The sequence below is a fragment of the Etheostoma spectabile genome, chromosome 3, assembly GCF_008692095.1.
Source record: "Etheostoma spectabile isolate EspeVRDwgs_2016 chromosome 3, UIUC_Espe_1.0, whole genome shotgun sequence".
Lineage (NCBI taxonomy): Eukaryota > Metazoa > Chordata > Actinopteri > Perciformes > Percidae > Etheostoma > Etheostoma spectabile.
In genome coordinates, this window is record NC_045735.1 from 2,360,804 (window position 1) to 2,378,081 (window position 17,278).

Sequence of the window (17,278 nt, forward strand, 5' to 3'; positions counted from 1 at the left end):
TCATGCGACCACATCAGAGATACATACATTTCATATCTGTGGCAGAGTGACATGATGCTGTAGCTTCTTTGTGACTGGTAAAGCTATATACTGGGCAGTTGAATGAGGCTTGCTTCGCAACTTTATTGAAAAGCATGTAAAGCACATAGGCATGTTTCTATTTCAGTAAATAGCCCACACAGTGGTAGAAGAAGCACCGGGATTGTTTACTTAAGTTAAAGCAGCAATACAGCAAAGTAAAATACTAAAGTTGTCAGAACTCAGGAAATGCAGAATTGGACCAAAGTGCAGAGAAAGTGCCAAAGTGAAGGTATGGGCTTACAGGCAGGCTGGTACAGGTTCCAGGATTACAGGGTAGGCTACATGAATCAGAGGCTTGAAAGCAAATGGCTAGAATCAAAATTGACAAACTGGCAGGAAATGAGTGGAAATGGGCCAGCTAAATACTGCAGAGCTGGTGAGGGAAAGTGTTAACAGGTGGACAGGTGGACGGACAATGTCAGGCAACTGCAGAGCAGATAAAGGAAGAGGGAACAGGTGTGTACTGTTGACGGATGGGAATGAAATAGGGCATGTGTCTGGAGAGACGGAACAAAATTACAAGTAGCATGCCAGCCTACTTGTATTACTCAAGTAAGCAAAATGTAGCCTACTTAAAAGTATCCAAGGCAAAAGTAGTCATTAAACAGCTAAATGGCTGATGTGTAATATTATACAATTAGTATATTATTACATGTGTTTTAAGGAAATAAGCATTTTTAGCTGGTCAAGTTTGAGTTATTTATTTAGCTAGGCTACTTTATGTGCTTTTATTTAAATAGATCATATTTTAGGCTATAAAACTAATCATGTTTTGCATGGAAAATCTCAATCTTCAAATAAATGTAGGCTATACCTCAAGACTGTACAGTAGGCCTACTTGTTCACTTTACACCACTGATTAAAAGAAAAATAGTCATAAGCCTGTATGAAAAAGCTATAGGCAAGGCTTAGATCAAATGGTTTTTTAACACAAAAATGCATTGTTATAGCTATCTATTCTCCTCCATTCTTACATGCTGAGCTTAGTGTTTTTTGTGAACTGACATATGAACGTTTTAACTGAGTAAATTGTCTTTTATGAGCCGTAGCCTACAATTAGTTACATAGATCACACTAGTAATCGCCATAACAAACGCTTCGCTCTACATGATCCCTTACACCGACTACTTCCAATAACATTGGCGAACGTTTGTGGGATTTTGCTTATGTTTAATAGGCTATACTTGCTCGTATTTAAGTACAATAAACCTAAAAGTAGTGGTTGTAACTAAGTTATTACAGAATTAGTATTGTATCGTATTCCAAAGGAAAAACTATAACGACCTGCTGCTTCCTGTTAACGTCCGGCCACCTGTCTCCTTGGTTACAACGAATGCGTGTTTTAACTTAGCTACGTATCCAGCGTTGTGAATTGGGATCCTGTATCATTGTTGCTCGTTTCTGCGACGTTTCTAAGGGGTAAGTTAAACGCTGTAGTGAATATTTATTATTTCGGTGTTCATGAATATACGAGGGATGGTTTTAGTAGGAAAAGGAAATCAAAATAAAGACTTACACTGAGGTAGGTGACTGAAAGCAAATACCAACCAGAGACGGTTACCAAGGTAGTGACGACGCACAGGACGAGGAGACAGCCGAGAGAGTGTGTTATACTAGCAGAGACAGACACAGAGAGAGAGAGAGAGACCTCTGAAATCCAAAGTTACTGTAGCAATATTTCACACTGGTGTTATGAATGTAAGGCCCGGAGCGTCTGCGCACGCACACACGTCGCTTTGCGGACCTTTGATGCAGACTCGCTGCTGACTTGTCGATGAAGACCCTTTCTGATTGTGGACAGGTAAGTGTGCTTTTAAGCGGGGTTTGACACTAAAAACTGTAGTTTTAAAGGTCTGCAAGAGTTGGTTTTGTCTACAAACAACACATCTTTCGAACTGTGGAATTATCAAAATCAGTAAGGTTAGGAGGGATTTGGCAAACTCCAAATAATACCATAGACATTTGGATGGATATAATAATGCTATTTTATTTGGAGTAACCATTACATTTCAGTGAGGTGCTGTGTTTGTTAAAAAAAATGTTTATCTTTTGACAGGTGACAGCTATAACTGCCCAATGGAGAAATATGAAAAGCTGGCCAAAATTGGCGAGGGTTCCTATGGTGTGGTGTTCAAATGCAGACACAGAGATACTGGCCAGGTAGTAGCCATCAAGAAGTTTGTGGAATCTGAAGATGACCCTGTCATTAAGAAGATTGCATTGCGAGAAATACGTATGCTAAAGGTGAGAAGAGATTAGTATCAAGTGTGCTCACATCCAACACCACAGGTTGAAACATGCATGCACACGGGTACACATGCACTCTTGTATTCTTGTTATATGATCTTTTGTCATTGTTGTAAAATGTTTGATGTATTTATAGTATTATTATGCACACACACAGTTCATACACAAGACAGTTTCAATGACCATTACAGACATTTCAACTTTAGAAGAGACTGGAAACAAGCTTTAAAAGACTGAATCAAAAGATTGTTTTGAAGACACATTTGAAGGCAATTCTGATATAAAATTGAAAATGATGGCATACAAGCCATTAACACATTGGAGGGAGAAGAAAATAACAGGCTGTCAGAGTTTGGGCAGACTTTAGAGATTGTCGGTAGGTTTAAATACATAATTTGTACAACAGTGTGGGCTGTTGGGAAAGCACTGAAACAGTGTCCATCTGTTGCTCCTGCAGCAACTGAAACACGTCAATCTGGTCAACCTGCTGGAGGTTTTCAGGAGGAAAAGACGGCTCCACTTGGTGTTTGAGTTCTGCGAGCAGACGGTCCTCAATGAGCTGGACAAACACCCTCGAGGGTAGGTCATGTCTGCCATGTCTACGAGTTGTTCTGAATTAGATCGGTGAGATATGGAAGATACAGAAGCGCCACGTACTTAGAAGTTAATCTTCCGAGGTGTATCTGTTATTTATTTTGTTGGCCCCCTTTCTAAGAATCCATGACAAATGTATAGCGGTGAAAAGTACATTTACGCAAGTACAACTTGAGTACAATTTTCAGGAACTTGTACTTTAGTATAGTATTTCCCTTTAATGCTACTTTACATTTCACTACATCTCACAGAATTTTTGTTTTGTGATTTTTACTCCACTACCTGTATTTGACATTTATAGATACTTCTTACTTTGCATATTGAGATTTTACAAACACAACCTATGGCCAGTTCATAATATATGATGCATTGTTAAAGATCCTGCTTACATGTTATCACTGACATGGGCCTAACCCTAACCCTCTGCTGATAATGAGTACTTTTACTTTTGACATGTTCATTACTTTTAGCTGATAATATGGATTCAGGACTTTTAATTGTAATGGAGTATTTTTACGTGTAGTACTGTTACTCTTGCTGAAGTAAAAGATCTGAATACAGTACCTCTTCCACTGCAAAAGTGGGCCTCTCTTTTTAAGCAGTTTGGCAAACAGTTTTCCACATAAGTCATAATAATTGTGTTTACATGTATTTAAGAGTACTGCTTACGAGATAAGGGCAGCAGAAAGGAACAGCCTGAATTACAAAAGTGGAGTTAAGACTCTTCCAAAGAGATTTTCAATAGTGTTGGCAGCGGAGTGAGGGAGGAACAGCCAAGTCAAAAGCAATATATTATTATTATATATTATTCTTTTCCCCCAAAGCATAAGCACACCTCATGCAATCTATGGTCACAAGATTTTAGTTTATGTCATGTGAAGTCACACGTCAAGGCCAGGCCACAATGGCTAGTTGCTATCAGAACATTTTTTCTTTTCCCATAAGGCTGTGCAGCAGAAACCCTAGTTGCTCCTGAAAACAAAGGCACTGTTGCTGTTAGAGACAGGCCTAAGGTTACCCAGGTGACAAGAGAAAGCACCATTTCTTTTATTTGAAATAACAGACAAGGAAACATGACTAGTAAATAAGGCTTCGTTTGTTCCTCTTACTAAAATCGATATTCCTTTGTCTCTCTTCCTCTTCAGGGTTCCCGAGGCTCAGCTGAAGAGTATAGTGTGGCAGACTCTGCAGGCTGTCAACTTTTGTCACAAGCACAATGTCAGTATTATTTAACTTTTTTTCTGATTGTTATGTATTTAGTCTTCTATTTTTTTTCCGCATTTCTTTTCTCCTTATCTTCTTTTATGTCTTAAAGGATGAATTTGATTTTTTTCAAACCTTAGAACAATACTTTCATGCCATATGTACAGTAGATTGAAGTTAGTGGTCTCTAATAATAAAAAATATGAGTGACAAACGGCCTCATATGAGCTCCAACTGATTTAAGAATGGATGTTTTTTTTTTACAGACTGAGGACTGTGTAACTTGTGCACCGTGTTTTACAGTGTAGTTGGAAAGGACGTGTTACGTTAGCAACATAAACTCTCAGTGTACACATGGCATCTGATTATTGTTCAAGATAAACGGTAAAATGTAACATGTTTTAGTTTTTCACGGTTTTACTGTTGATTTTATTTTTTACCAAACACATTTATTTTAGTTTTTTGGCTCTCATATTCTAACTTTATTTCTACATTTCAGTCTAATTAGTTGAGCCATTTTTAGCTGAATCATTGCATTACCTATGCTTTGTATGCAGTTGTTATTATTAATTATTATATCAGCTAAACAATTTCTGACTGGCTGCTCACAACATTACTTGATATACGTTTTCTTGCAACCACAGTTTACCAATTCCCATGATCTGACAGAACCATCTTACAGTATACTGTATTTACGTAGCTCCGTTTTCAGTACACAACATGTCACCAGTCTCCTGTCGACAGTGGGTTGGATAATAAGCAAGAAATTGAGCATCATTTCAAACCAAAATTAGCCAACTGTGTTTCCCTACTTTAACAACAGGAGCCAGTGAAGTCTCAGTGACTGCAATGCAGTATTTAGTTTTGATCTTTTGTTGCTGATGTCTTGCTATTGTTCCTCCACGTCCATTCCTAATCTGTCAGCCTTAATATACGCCTCTTTCTCTGGTACTAAAGACTGTGTATCAGGTTGCCAATTCCCTGATGCTGAGCATTTATGTTGCAGTGCATCCACCGTGATGTGAAGCCAGAGAACATCCTCCTCACCAAAACCGGAGTCATCAAGCTCTGTGACTTTGGCTTCGCCCGCATTCTGAGTAGGTCATCCAGAAAGCAAGTGTATTTATGTGCATTTAGTGTTAATCTGCCTCTAGTTACTTATTCAACACGGAACCTGAATCAGCTCCTGCTGATGGCCTCCTCACTTTCAGTGTTTCAATGAATGCACTGCATAGGAGGACCGTTCAGCCAGTCTCTGTAGTGTCTCTGTTTACACTTCCTGCCTTAGGTTTCGGTGTTATGTTACCATACATGTAGTCCTTCAACATGCCTTGTAATCCCTTCTTTTTCAATGTACGTGTTATTTAATGTTCATTATTCAGCATCTAGGTGTATTTGTGTCCGTACAAGTTTTCTCCATCTGCCTGTGTGGCGGTATGCTTAGCAGGACCAGAAGATGAGTACACAGACTACGTAGCGACTCGCTGGTATCGGGCCCCTGAGCTGCTGGTCGGCGATACTCAGTATGGGCCTCCTGTGGACGTGTGGGCTCTGGGCTGTGTCTTTGCTGAGCTGCTTCACGGGAATCCACTCTGGCCTGGAAAATCTGACGTTGACCAGCTCTACCTCATCCGAAAAACTTTAGGTAAACTGAGGGGGCAATATCAACGGCTGCTTAACAGAAACTATTACCTGGCTGCGTTTGCACAAACTGAATTATTATTATGAAGATGACATATACACATCGCATATGGCACTGCTTTCTTGACAATCAACAGAGGGACTTAATAGAGGTCCCGTTATCAAATTTATGCTAAAAATCACATATTTTCTATCACCATGCTTTTTGGTGGTTTGCTCTGCTGACACACCACAAAGAAACTGCACTAGTTAGCAGACATACATCTACCTTTTTCGAGCGGTATTGGTCTGGTTGCTTGGTTGACTGTGTTCACACAAGCTAACTAAAACCAAAACCCTGTGGTGGGTAGATTCTGTTGCCCCCATGAAGAATTCTAAGTAGTGACAACAAGACTGTTGGCGTGTCCACATGATATAAGCATGATACAGTTGCTGGTAGCCAAGGAGGACACGGAGGACATAAAAAAATATGATGGACTCTTCAGAAGAGGTCATTATTTTCACTTAAACTTCTGCGCAGGAAAGGACAACAAAATCTTCTGAACATAGCCGTACTGAGAAGTACAGAGAGAGTTGTGTGGAGCTGATAGTCTTTTTGCTTAGTAGAAACTCATTTGGCAATGGCTTGAATGTAATGGACGTTGATTAAAATCAAAATGTTACAGACTAAAGCTTTAAGGAAATTGCTAAACATTCGTAAAGTTTGTTAAGGATCTTAAGGATTGCAAAACATTTACCAAAATGTCCACCACTACACACACTGATCTCCTTTCTGACCTCAGGTGACCTGATCCCTCGCCACCAGCAGGTCTTCCGCTCCAACGTTTTCTTCAGTGGAGTCAGTATTCCTGAACCCGACACAACGGTACGGATCTTGTTCCCATTAAGGATGCATATGTTCTAAATAGAGAGGTCCCCATCTCATTTCCCATTTATTTTTTCTATTAGGAGCCCTTGGAAAAGCGCTTTCATGGCGCGTCTCTTCAGGCCCTCCAGGTTATGAAGGTATGTTATGTTTATGTGTTAGCGTATGACCGATATACAGGCCGTTTTAAATTATTACAAATATGTTGGTCAATAAGTAACAAGAAATTAAAGTACAGAACCGCTAAAGCTACTATATGTTGCCATATCATACTGTAGTTTGTTCACCAGACAGCACTGACGAGCTCAAGGCAGAGTTAATGCTCTCAAATCTATTATCCTTGTGTGAGCAGTCATGCCTGGTGATGGACCCCTGTCTCCGGCTGTCCTGCGAAGAGCTGCTGGAGCTGCCTTACTTCCAGGAGGAAGGAATCATCTGGGGCCGTGAGAGTGAGCGCCTGGGAAGACGTCATGACAAAGGCTCTCGACGCAGACAGCCAGGGGTAAGTGTGCAACACGGCAGCTTAATGTTGAAAGAAATCGTCCGATGACCCCAAACTTACAGACTGGGCACCCTGCTACAGCCACGTATCTCCTTGAGTTAGGCACTGTAACTTTACAGGTACTTGCTTGGTTACTGGGACAATAACATATCACCATCACTTCACTGAGACAGACGCTGCATGCAAAATCTTTTCAGCATTAAAGATTCATCTCTATAGGCTTGAAATAGCTGCTATGGGTTGGTTTCAGCATCCATATGCTTAGTATGTTCCAAAAACTGAAAACTCACACAAGCTGCTTCCAACAAACTGCTTTTTTACCACTGCCATACATTTTAACCCTTTGAGGTCTGAGGCATTTTTACATATCTTTTTAAAGGTATTTGCATATATCTTGATCCCCATGTGTTTCATATAAAATTGTTCAAGACAAACTCCGTTTCTGTATAGTGAGGCCCAAATCTGTTCCAGAGTAATGTGTAAAGAGATCATTTGGCCCTAAAGCTGAAAAGTGGAAGACTTTTGGCACAAAAGTAGTGTAATATCTGAATGAAATAGTAAATAAATTTTGTAATATTGCTTTTTTAATTGGACTGTTGTCATCATTGCTTGGACTTATCGATGCACTTGTTGTCCTCAGAGGGTTAATTTGCATGAATTCAAACCGACCTCTCAAAGAATAGACTACCTACTTTTACCACATCTTTCGTAGAGACTTATTTTTAGATGACAGTTTCTCTTCCTATTTTTTACCGCTAGACATCCTGATAAGCATCATCTCAACCTTTTCTCTCTCTTCGTCTTTCCTCTCTCTAGGCTCAGTACCTGCCTCAGTTACCAAACAGCAACATCTCACCAGCACCGGATGTTAAGAAACAGGTGAAGCATAAATATCACCTGCCCAACATTTAACAAAACAACTAATTGGTCTTCATGTCTGTGGCGGAACTTAGCGAGATTGACTTGTGCTGTGCTTTGTGCAATCATTTCAATACAGTCCAGTTTGAAGACGCATATATTCTTGGTGTGACAGTGAAAAACACTTCATCAATCATCGTCATGTTATGTTGACATTATCACTTACTAAGCTTTACACAACAAACAAAAGTTAGGGCATTTACAGTTTCTAGTTAGGCAAAACACTCACAGTACTAATACCAAAGAATTTAGCAAGTGTCTGAAAACATGGGCACTGCATTTTCACATCTCTATAAAGATGAAATTAAATAGCTCATGAAAGTCATCAGTGTGCCATCATCACTTGGACAAAAGTACTACAGTTTACCTGTTTTCTTGTGCAGTCAATGACAACAACTGCAGGTTCATACCGGCTATAAAATATGTGCTACATGTTAGGATTATTCCATACTGTATAACAAGATGGTCAATGAACCACAATCCTTTTTAATCACGTTTATTCCCTGATACATTTTATAATGAAAATATAGAATTTATAAATGCATTTGTTAGCGACAATAAAAGCAAAATACTGATTATATGATTTTATGATACAGTACCAAATATAGTACTTGATGCGGAGTCTTATCAAGGGCAGTTGACAGTCTAGGCTTTGCAGCCTGAGTCTTTGATAACGATCCACAAAGTCAGACATGGAGATTCAGTCTGCGGCTCAGAAACAAGACAGTGATACACTGACACATGCATCAACACACTGACAGGCTGACACACAGCTTGGACCGATCACCTTGCACTCATCAAAAAAACAAATGCATCTCCTATACATCGCCGTGCTACAGGCTGCAAACCCATGGGTCTTAATCTGGGGTTGATGTATAGTTAGCATTAAGATGATTGATTTTTAATACAGCAATATAATTTAAACTTAATTCTATTCATACATTCGTATCCAATTGGCTTTATGTTTTTATCATGTGCTTCATGTTTCTCTTTTTGAACACAAAAAATGACACAAAACAACGCTGTAAACTGATACAAAAACACACTTTTAGGAAGATCTCAAGATGTGAAAACAAAATGCAGTTGATACTTGTTGGAAAGGCTGTTGACTGTTGTACAAGTGCCCTCTTGTGGCAAAATGCGCCGATGCAGTCAGTAATTAATAGCAATAGTAAGGAGGACAGAGTGCAAAGTGGACTTAACTGCATCCAAGTGGGGGGGTTATTGTATGTGTCGTTGAACATAACCCTGTATAAGATGGTAAACGCACATAATTACAGTATGACGCTGTGGCTTGTTCTTGTTTTAAGTGTGATTATTAGAAGATAAACTTTGTTTGCACGGTGTATTCTTATATTGTGACATATTAAAGCGAGAAAGCTTTTTTTTAAATCTTTGGTAAAAAGGGTTTAGCCCAGGTACCTGATTAGCTCACCTGGTAGAGCGTGCGCCCATATGCAGAGGCTCAGTCCTCACCGCAGCAGCCGTGGGATCGGTTTCAACCTATGGCCCTTCGCTGCATGTCACTCCCCCTCTCTCTCCCCATTCACATCTAAGCTGTCCTATCTAATAAAGGCTTAAAAATGCCACACACAAAAAATAAAATAAAGCAAATAAAATAAAGCTTTAGACCATGGTTGAGCCTAAAATCATCTTGTTGAATACAATTTTTACATTTGATGTATTATTCAATCACAGAAATTGCATCTTGGACGTTTCACTCAATAAACTGTAAGTGTAATATAATGTAGCTGAATTAAGGCCCTGAACAAGACATGTATTAACATAACTAGCAACACTAGTTAAAGCAATAATGAGCAGGTTCCTATTGATTAGATGGACATTTTTTAACTTGTTCTACAAGGCACTGTATTTTCTGCACTGTGAGAAAAGGAAAGGTAGAAAACACGGAACTATGCTGTGTCATTACCACCGGGGCGTTGCAATGATCTGGTACCTGCGAGGAACATTGGCGAAGCTGCTGTGCTCAGGGCTGAGATCTACACTGTCAGGTCCTCCGGGGCAGGAAAAGGTGAAACGCTGCAGAAGAGACACCAGGAAGAGGAAAATCTCCATGCGAGCGAGGGACTCTCCAACACAAGATCTCTTTCCTGAGAATAACCACAAACAAACCAGTGAGAATATGAATACATATCTGCGATAAATGGAAAATACTTGCAGGGACTGGTTTGGCCTTCATGTGTCATAGCTCAGAGAAGAGCATGGAAAGCCACGCCCATCAAAGTGGAAAACAACTCTTTACTCTCCGTTGACTTGTATTGCGTAACGGTGCCTCCTCGTCAATTTTGTCTGCCAGCAGCTGTGTGGTAATATTCACCACCAACAGGGTAAATAACCCGTGACTTAAGTCTGTATGAGCTGCTGACCCGAAAAACTGAGCTTTTATGAAGTGGATACAGACGTGAAGAATCAGCAGGGAGAATGGGAAGACTGTGGGATTCTGACCCTAAACTACCAACATGCCCAGCGTTACAATTGCAGCAAGCATTTTGTTGCCAAGTCAAATATATAAATGTCAGTTTTAAGCTAACTATATGTCTGTAAATGCGTAACATTGGACATAGTCTTCTCATTCTCTCTGCTGATTCCTCAAGTAACCATTTTTTGACAGCTTAGTAATGGGTTCTTTACACTGTTGGTAGTGAATATCACCAAACAGCAACTTTTAGACATTTTTCTGTTGTTTGCTAGCAGACGGAATGGACAAGGAGGCACCTTTGTGCAATAAAAGTCAATGGAGAACAGAGAGTTGTTTTCCCCTACGGTGGGGGCGGGACTTAAATGTGCTCTGTCTCTATGTCAACAATAAAATCTGTTTAACAAGCAGGTCCAATGTTCAGGCACATTTTCGTAGTGAGTAAAAAAATCATTGAAGATATTTACTTAATCATTTACCTGCAGAGAATGGCAGGAATGCAGGATTTTTCTTGAATTTGTCATTCTGGTCCAGGAAGTGCCGGGGGTTGAAGGACCAGGGAGTCTCCCACTGCTTTTCCTCTTTCAGCACAGAATGCAACAAGGGAATTATGAGTGTAGCCTGTTGAGACAATCGTATCAGATGTAGCGTTATATTAGAATTATTTAGAATATTATCTGAAAACATTGCAACACTGCATCAATAGAACTTTTTGCGATGGAACCAGAATACCTTGGGAATTGTGTAACCCCTGAAAGAGATGTCGTGGAGTGCGTAGTGAGGGACGCTCATGGGGACAATGTCCAGAACACGTTGAATTTCATGAAGGACTGCATCTGTAAATGGCAGGGACTTCCTGTCCTCCATATAAGGTAAACGCTCCCGTTCAATGACAGTGTCAATCTCCTGCTGCATCTTCTCTTTAGAATGAGGAAAACATTGTTATTCAACTAGTGCTAAAACAATTAGTGAAGCCATTTATATAATAAAAATGCCAAACATTTGTTGGTTTCAGCATCTTAAATCTGAGAATTTGTTCATCGACATCAATCTTTAGAGCAGGGATCTTCAATAAGAGGTCCGGGACCCCTAGGGGGTCCTCAGAGTCAATGCAGAGGGGCCTCCAAATTATTGTTATTTTTTGTACGTTTTTTTTCAAAAAGTAAAAAGGCTTAACACGAATCAAAGAATACCGTTCTCTGTTTGACAGAGAGAAGCACACACAGCCACGGCCAATACACTGACACACCTTTTATAAATTACGTATAAAATGACAGAAGTTGTATTGTTAATTGTTCACAGCGGAGTCTGTTAGTTAACTCGCTTGTTAGCCACTGAGCCGTAGCGGTGTGCAGGCACATCGAGCAGCCGCCGGATCAAACCTAGTGATCCGTGCAGGACTTCACTGTGAGCGGACCGTTTAGAGACGATGTGCCCGGTAACATTAACTGGTCCCTATGTACAAACAACGTTATATTATAAATGATAGGTAACCCAGCAACGGCGATTATGAGTTTGCCCTCACAATTAATGTTTTGTAGGAACGAAAGTTTACATCGTAAGTTTCTCAAGGATCAGACAGCGCGAAGGACGTCTATATTACGATTGGCGGCTGGCGTTAGCCGCTGAACCGCATTATAGCTTATTACCATAAAGTTGACAAATTTAAACTTTCTGATGCTCAACAAGCTCAAAACGCTACAGATTTGCCACTACTTGCAGCTGAGGGAAGCCGGCTTCCATTGAATATGAATGACTTCCGGTAACTTTAGACGCTCAAGTCGGTGGCGGTGTGAATGTCCGGTTAAGATTCACTGTGCCACATGTATGTTTAACATAAAAAGATTAATTGTAAAATCATGGCAACAATTATTAGGCTTTTAGTAGCCTAATATTCATGTGTAGTAGGGGGTTCCTGCTCCATCTCTGTTTCAGTTAAGGGGTCCTTGGCTTAAAAAAAACCTTGAAGACCCCTGCTCTAACCCCTGCTGTTAAGACTTGTTCACTTTGTCCCCAGTTTGTGTTTCTGTGACCTACCCTGTATTTTAGGGTATTTGATCAGCACGCTAAGTCCAAATCTGAGAGTTGAGCTGGTGGTTTCAGTTCCTGCCAGGTACAGATTGAACACTGTTGACACCAAGTTGTCATAGTTGAACTCAGTTGTGGGAAAGGCCTTTTCCTAAAGAAACAAGACAAGAGCCATTTTACTAATACTGACAATACAAACTGCAGGATCACAATTTAAGATACTCTGGAGGGAGATCATCTGTGCACCTCGGGATACTAAGTGCTCAGTATCTGCAAAATATTATAGGGAGTACGTGCATTTGCATCAGTGAATAAGTAAGTGTAAGCATGCTCAGAGTAACATGTCCAGATGAAATCTAACATACCAGGCTTTCAGTTCCTGTTTATTCTGGTTAAAGAGTTCTGTCGTACCTGTTTGAGTCTCGTGAGGAAGCAGTCGATGTAATCTCTGGGTGAGCTGGGTTCCAGCGTGTCCTGGTGTTCCTGGATCTTTTTCATAATAAACTCTTTCAGCTCCTCAATTTTGGCAAACCTTATGTGCTGTCGACCTGGCAGCCTTTCCATCAACCAAGGGAAGATATTATACAGCTGTGAATAATGTGATCCACAAGCAGTTGTTAGGTTCGGGAAGAGCTGAGCACACAACTCAATAAATTAAACTTGGATATACTGCACAAGTTGTGGGAGATTTGATCAACGGGTGTTTTGATATATAGCTTTGCTGTTGCTAAACGCAGACTCCTTCAACTTTAATTCATCAAGAATTTTCTCAGTTTTTGGATTCCCTGTTTACCATGGGGCATGCAAGAAAAACAAATCTTCAAGAAGAAAAAGGCAACACGGGGTGAGTAATTTATATACAAATTACCATTTTGGGAGTGAATTTTTCCTTTAATAGTAATCAGGAGATCATGTACTGCTTGGGTCTCTACAGAGTTCCTGGAGTGCTGTTTTCTTTTGAGGATCTTGCTCAAAAAGACTTCAAGCTAAGCAGTGGTCTTTCAAACCTCTAACCCACCCACCATGCCACCTCACTCGGCACCCCCTCCTCTTACCTGACCCCAGGGACTGCTGCCAAATGCCAGGGTGTCTGAGATTATTTCCAGAAGGGACAGGAAGTGTTCGTCATCATAGCTGAAGCGTTGACCAAACACCAAGCAGCAGATCACGTTGGACACGGAGCAGCTCAAGAAGTAGGTGGGATCAAAGGGCGTGGCTAGAGAAAAAGGAATAGTATAAAATGATAACATCTTGCATGCATTATTGAAAGTTTATTTAGGCAAGTATATAGTCCATGCATATTGGTTTGTTGGAACAAATCACCTTTTGGGTGTGACCCTGCATATGACTGATGGAGAAATACGCAAACAGAGCAAACATACAAAAGTAAGCACATACATACCCTTGGCACTATTTATGCGTGTAACCAGATGTTTGCTCTCCTCATGGATCCACTCTTCCATTCCTTTGCGTCCCATCCCAAAGTCTCTCAGCGTTGTCAGGGTGAAACGTCGCAACTGCCGCCAGCGCTCTCCATTACTGATCCCCAAACCTTTGAAGATGTAGAAATGGAGTTTTTTTTTGGGGGGGGGGGGCACTTTAGGACTTAATTTACAACTTACACTCTGTTGTTATTACACACAGGCCTGAATTAAACACACATGCTCTGTACCTATAATGCAATAAATGGAGAGATGTCAGAGTAGGGGGACTGTCCATGGAATAGCACCCCAAGCAGTTGGGGGTTTGGTGCCTTACTCAAGAGCACCTTGGCAGTGCCCAGGAGGTGAACTGGCACCTCTCCAGCTACCAGTTCACCACCATACTTCGGTCCATATGTGAACTTAAACCAGCGACCCTCCCCCATAGACATGAAAGCAGAGAGAACATGCAGCAAAGGGACGTAGGTCGGAGTCGAACCAACGACCGCTGCGTCCAGGAGTAAACCTCTATATATTACCGCTCTGCCATGTGAGCTAACCAGGCGCCCTGCTTTTAGTCTTATGATGTTATTGTAATATGGCAGAGGTTAAGAGAGATATGTTGTTGTGGAAAACAAATTATGTATCTTTACTTTGTTATTTATATTTTTGGGAACTATTACTTTTAATCCACTACACTTCATAAATAAAATGTATACTTTTTACTCTCCTACATTTCTGCTAAGCATCTTTTTTTGTTACTACAAAATAATATCAAAATTTATTTGTTAGACTTAAAAAAAAGCAGTTTTGGCGAATCATTGTTCCTAGATTGCACACTCCATTCCTGTTGGTGACGTAATGCCTGTCTGTTGCCAAGTGACAAAACCATAGGCCAAAACTAAAGAAGAAGAGGAGAAAGCATAATAACTGATAGCGTCATGGAAACGCCTGCTGCAGGTTCTGCAGCCAACGGGACAACAGTGTCGGATGGGTTCAGTGATAAAGATTACGTTACACACCTGTGCCCGGATTTGCAAGAAATGTTTTTCAACGTTGGAGTGAAAGATTCTTCCTCACAAAAACATGAAAATTCTCTTTCTGTTTCTCTCTTTGTTGATGTCAGATGTTGATTTGGATGTTTCGAGTGGAAACCCTGAATATTATGCTTAACTATAAGGAAGCCACAATAAAGTTCATTATCCAAGTTTTTTTTTTTTTTTTTTACTTTTACTTCTAAATACAAAGTACATGTAATATTAGACAATTACTTTTGGTACTTAAGTAGAGTAAATATCAGATCCTTTAAGACTTTTACTTGAGTAATATTCTAAAAGCTGACTTTAACTACAACCAAAGTCATGTTCTGATAAGATACTGGCACTTTTACTCAAGTACGGCCTTCATTTACTTTATACAAGACTGGTTATGACATATATCATCATCATATTACCATAGCCGTTGGTAGCTCGCATCAACAAAGGAACAGGTGCTCTGCCAGTGAAGTCGTCTGCTTGGTCTACCAGGGCCTCCTTCACAGCATCATACCCCACCAGGACCACGACGCGCAGAGGGCCCAGGTACACGGTTATCACAGGGCCATAGCTTTCACTGAGCTGGAAGTCAAAGCAATACGCGTACATGCATTTAATTCTTGTATATGCAAGGAACAAGGCAAAGTACACATATCCAGTGTATTACTGCAGATAATAAACAGCTACCCTATGACTCACAAACATGATCTATGTTTACGTTTTTCACAGGTATTAAAATACAAATTACATTGAAAAAATACAAAATACATGGGAGGGTGTGGTAGAAACCTGTAATGGCTTTTATAAAAACCACACCTCCAAAGACATACCAACTGTAGACAAACAATGGTGGATTTATGAGTTCCTCAGATCTCTGCAGGGTAAATCCAGATTCTGGCTCGACTATCTGTCCAACCTGAGTTTACTAAAACAACCTTTAAACATACGTTTTCCACCAAAACAAGTTCCTTCCCGAGGCTATTTTGCAGCGCCCAAGACAATTGTAATTGGTTTAAAGAAATGAAGACAAACCAGAACAGGTTTTTCTCCCAATGTATGGACTAGTCAGACCCTCCTCCACAGTACCATGGAAAAAGGTCTGGCAAAGCAAGACTGCCTAATCAAATGTACATTTCTAGTCCACAAAATAACTCGGGATGTTTTAGACAAAAGGACCATGACATTTTTCAGCCTGTCTATTTCAGTTGGGTAATATTATGTAAATATGAACAAAACGATATTTAAGGAAAATCTGTTTATTTTGTTTAAAGGTTTGAAGAATGTGGATGTCAAAGATAGTCAATAACTGTAACTTATAAAAAGAGTAGTGCACTTGGTGTAACAGTTTTGGAGAAGGTTGCTAATCTAATGAACTTGTTCTGCAGCAGCAATATTTTGGACAGGTGAGGACATATCTATATAGAAATTTTAAATTAAAATAGCATACATCAGCAAAAGTAGACGTACAACACGGACTATATATCTCTCTCACACTACAGCCAAAACGGACCACAGAGCTAGGGCTATTATGTCATTTACTGGCAAGTAGGTCGTTAAAAACCCAGAACCAGACAGACTAGGAAACCCATTTCATTCTCACCTTTAGCATAGTTTTAAATGGAGCTTTTTTGTCCATCTGCAGCAGGTTTCCTATGAGCGGCAGAGCCAACGGTCCTGGAGGTAACCCTATGTGTTTACGACTCTTCAGGCTGTATAGCCACACCAAAGCCATGATAAGCCCCGCTAAAATCAACGTGACAGACAAGTCCATAATGCAACAAGAAAACAATATAAAACTTTGTCCTCTGCAGCTGACTATACTAAATGTCTAAATCTGGGAAGAGATCAACTCTACAATGTGTCTACAGGTTCATGTAGCATCCTGTCCAGCAGCCAAACTTCTGGACTTTTTCCTGAATTCCACGTTGATTGGTTGATTCGCGGAAGCAGGAAGGGAAACACAGGTTACCGATTATAACTCCCGTTCTGTGAGTATGAGCACAGCTGGTACAGTCTTCAGCTGGTTAACAGTCTGATTTGGACCTGGGGCAGAGCCATGGGCGACTTTAGACCCTTTTTAGGGGGCCAAAAAAACATCTAAATCAATTTTTTTTTTAAAAATTGGGTGTTTCAACTAAGAGTTTGCAAACTTGTATGTTAGTGAAAGGACAAACAACGACAGGTTCAAAGGGCTTGAAAAAGGTTTAATCCTTGTATTGTCTTCACTTTCGGGACCCTCTCGGGTCAAATTGACCCGTGACGTTTTTGGGGTTTTAAAAACAATTCTGAAATAAAATTTTACTTCAT

At 40.2% G+C, this 17,278-nt stretch overlaps 2 protein-coding genes across 7 annotated transcripts; one reads left to right on the forward strand and one right to left on the reverse strand.

Annotated features, from left to right (window-relative positions):
* Nucleotides 1-1,352: 1,352 nt before the first annotated feature.
* On the forward strand, nucleotides 1,353-8,603 carry LOC116677266 (cyclin-dependent kinase-like 1). Of its 6 annotated transcripts, none has more exons than XM_032507861.1 (11): nucleotides 1,395-1,500; nucleotides 1,785-1,882; nucleotides 2,138-2,325; nucleotides 2,786-2,907; nucleotides 4,068-4,140; nucleotides 5,132-5,222; nucleotides 5,570-5,770; nucleotides 6,549-6,631; nucleotides 6,715-6,771; nucleotides 6,984-7,133; nucleotides 7,950-8,603. In XM_032507861.1, exons 3-11 carry the CDS (start codon nucleotides 2,158-2,160, stop codon nucleotides 8,043-8,045), a joined length of 1,041 nt encoding a protein of 346 aa, XP_032363752.1. In that variant the 5' UTR covers nucleotides 1,395-1,500; nucleotides 1,785-1,882; nucleotides 2,138-2,157; the 3' UTR covers nucleotides 8,046-8,603. The 6 variants fall into 6 exon arrangements, with proteins under 6 accessions (XP_032363747.1, XP_032363765.1, XP_032363752.1 ...); XM_032507872.1 differs by having other exon boundaries at nucleotides 1,399-1,500; nucleotides 1,862-1,882; XM_032507867.1 differs by having other exon boundaries at nucleotides 1,407-1,500; nucleotides 1,837-1,882.
* A 346-nt stretch (nucleotides 8,604-8,949) lies between these two features.
* Nucleotides 8,950-16,891, reverse strand: cyp2y3 (cytochrome P450, family 2, subfamily Y, polypeptide 3). The gene is made up of 9 exons (XM_032507849.1): nucleotides 16,572-16,891; nucleotides 15,391-15,553; nucleotides 13,919-14,068; nucleotides 13,572-13,732; nucleotides 12,928-13,104; nucleotides 12,526-12,667; nucleotides 11,221-11,408; nucleotides 10,968-11,109; nucleotides 8,950-10,162 (listed from the first exon to the last, which is right to left on the reverse strand). The coding sequence occupies exons 1-9, from the start codon at nucleotides 16,740-16,742 to the stop codon at nucleotides 9,978-9,980; spliced, it is 1,479 nt and encodes a 492-aa protein (XP_032363740.1). The 5' UTR covers nucleotides 16,743-16,891; the 3' UTR covers nucleotides 8,950-9,977.
* Between the last annotated feature and the right edge of the window lie 387 nt (nucleotides 16,892-17,278).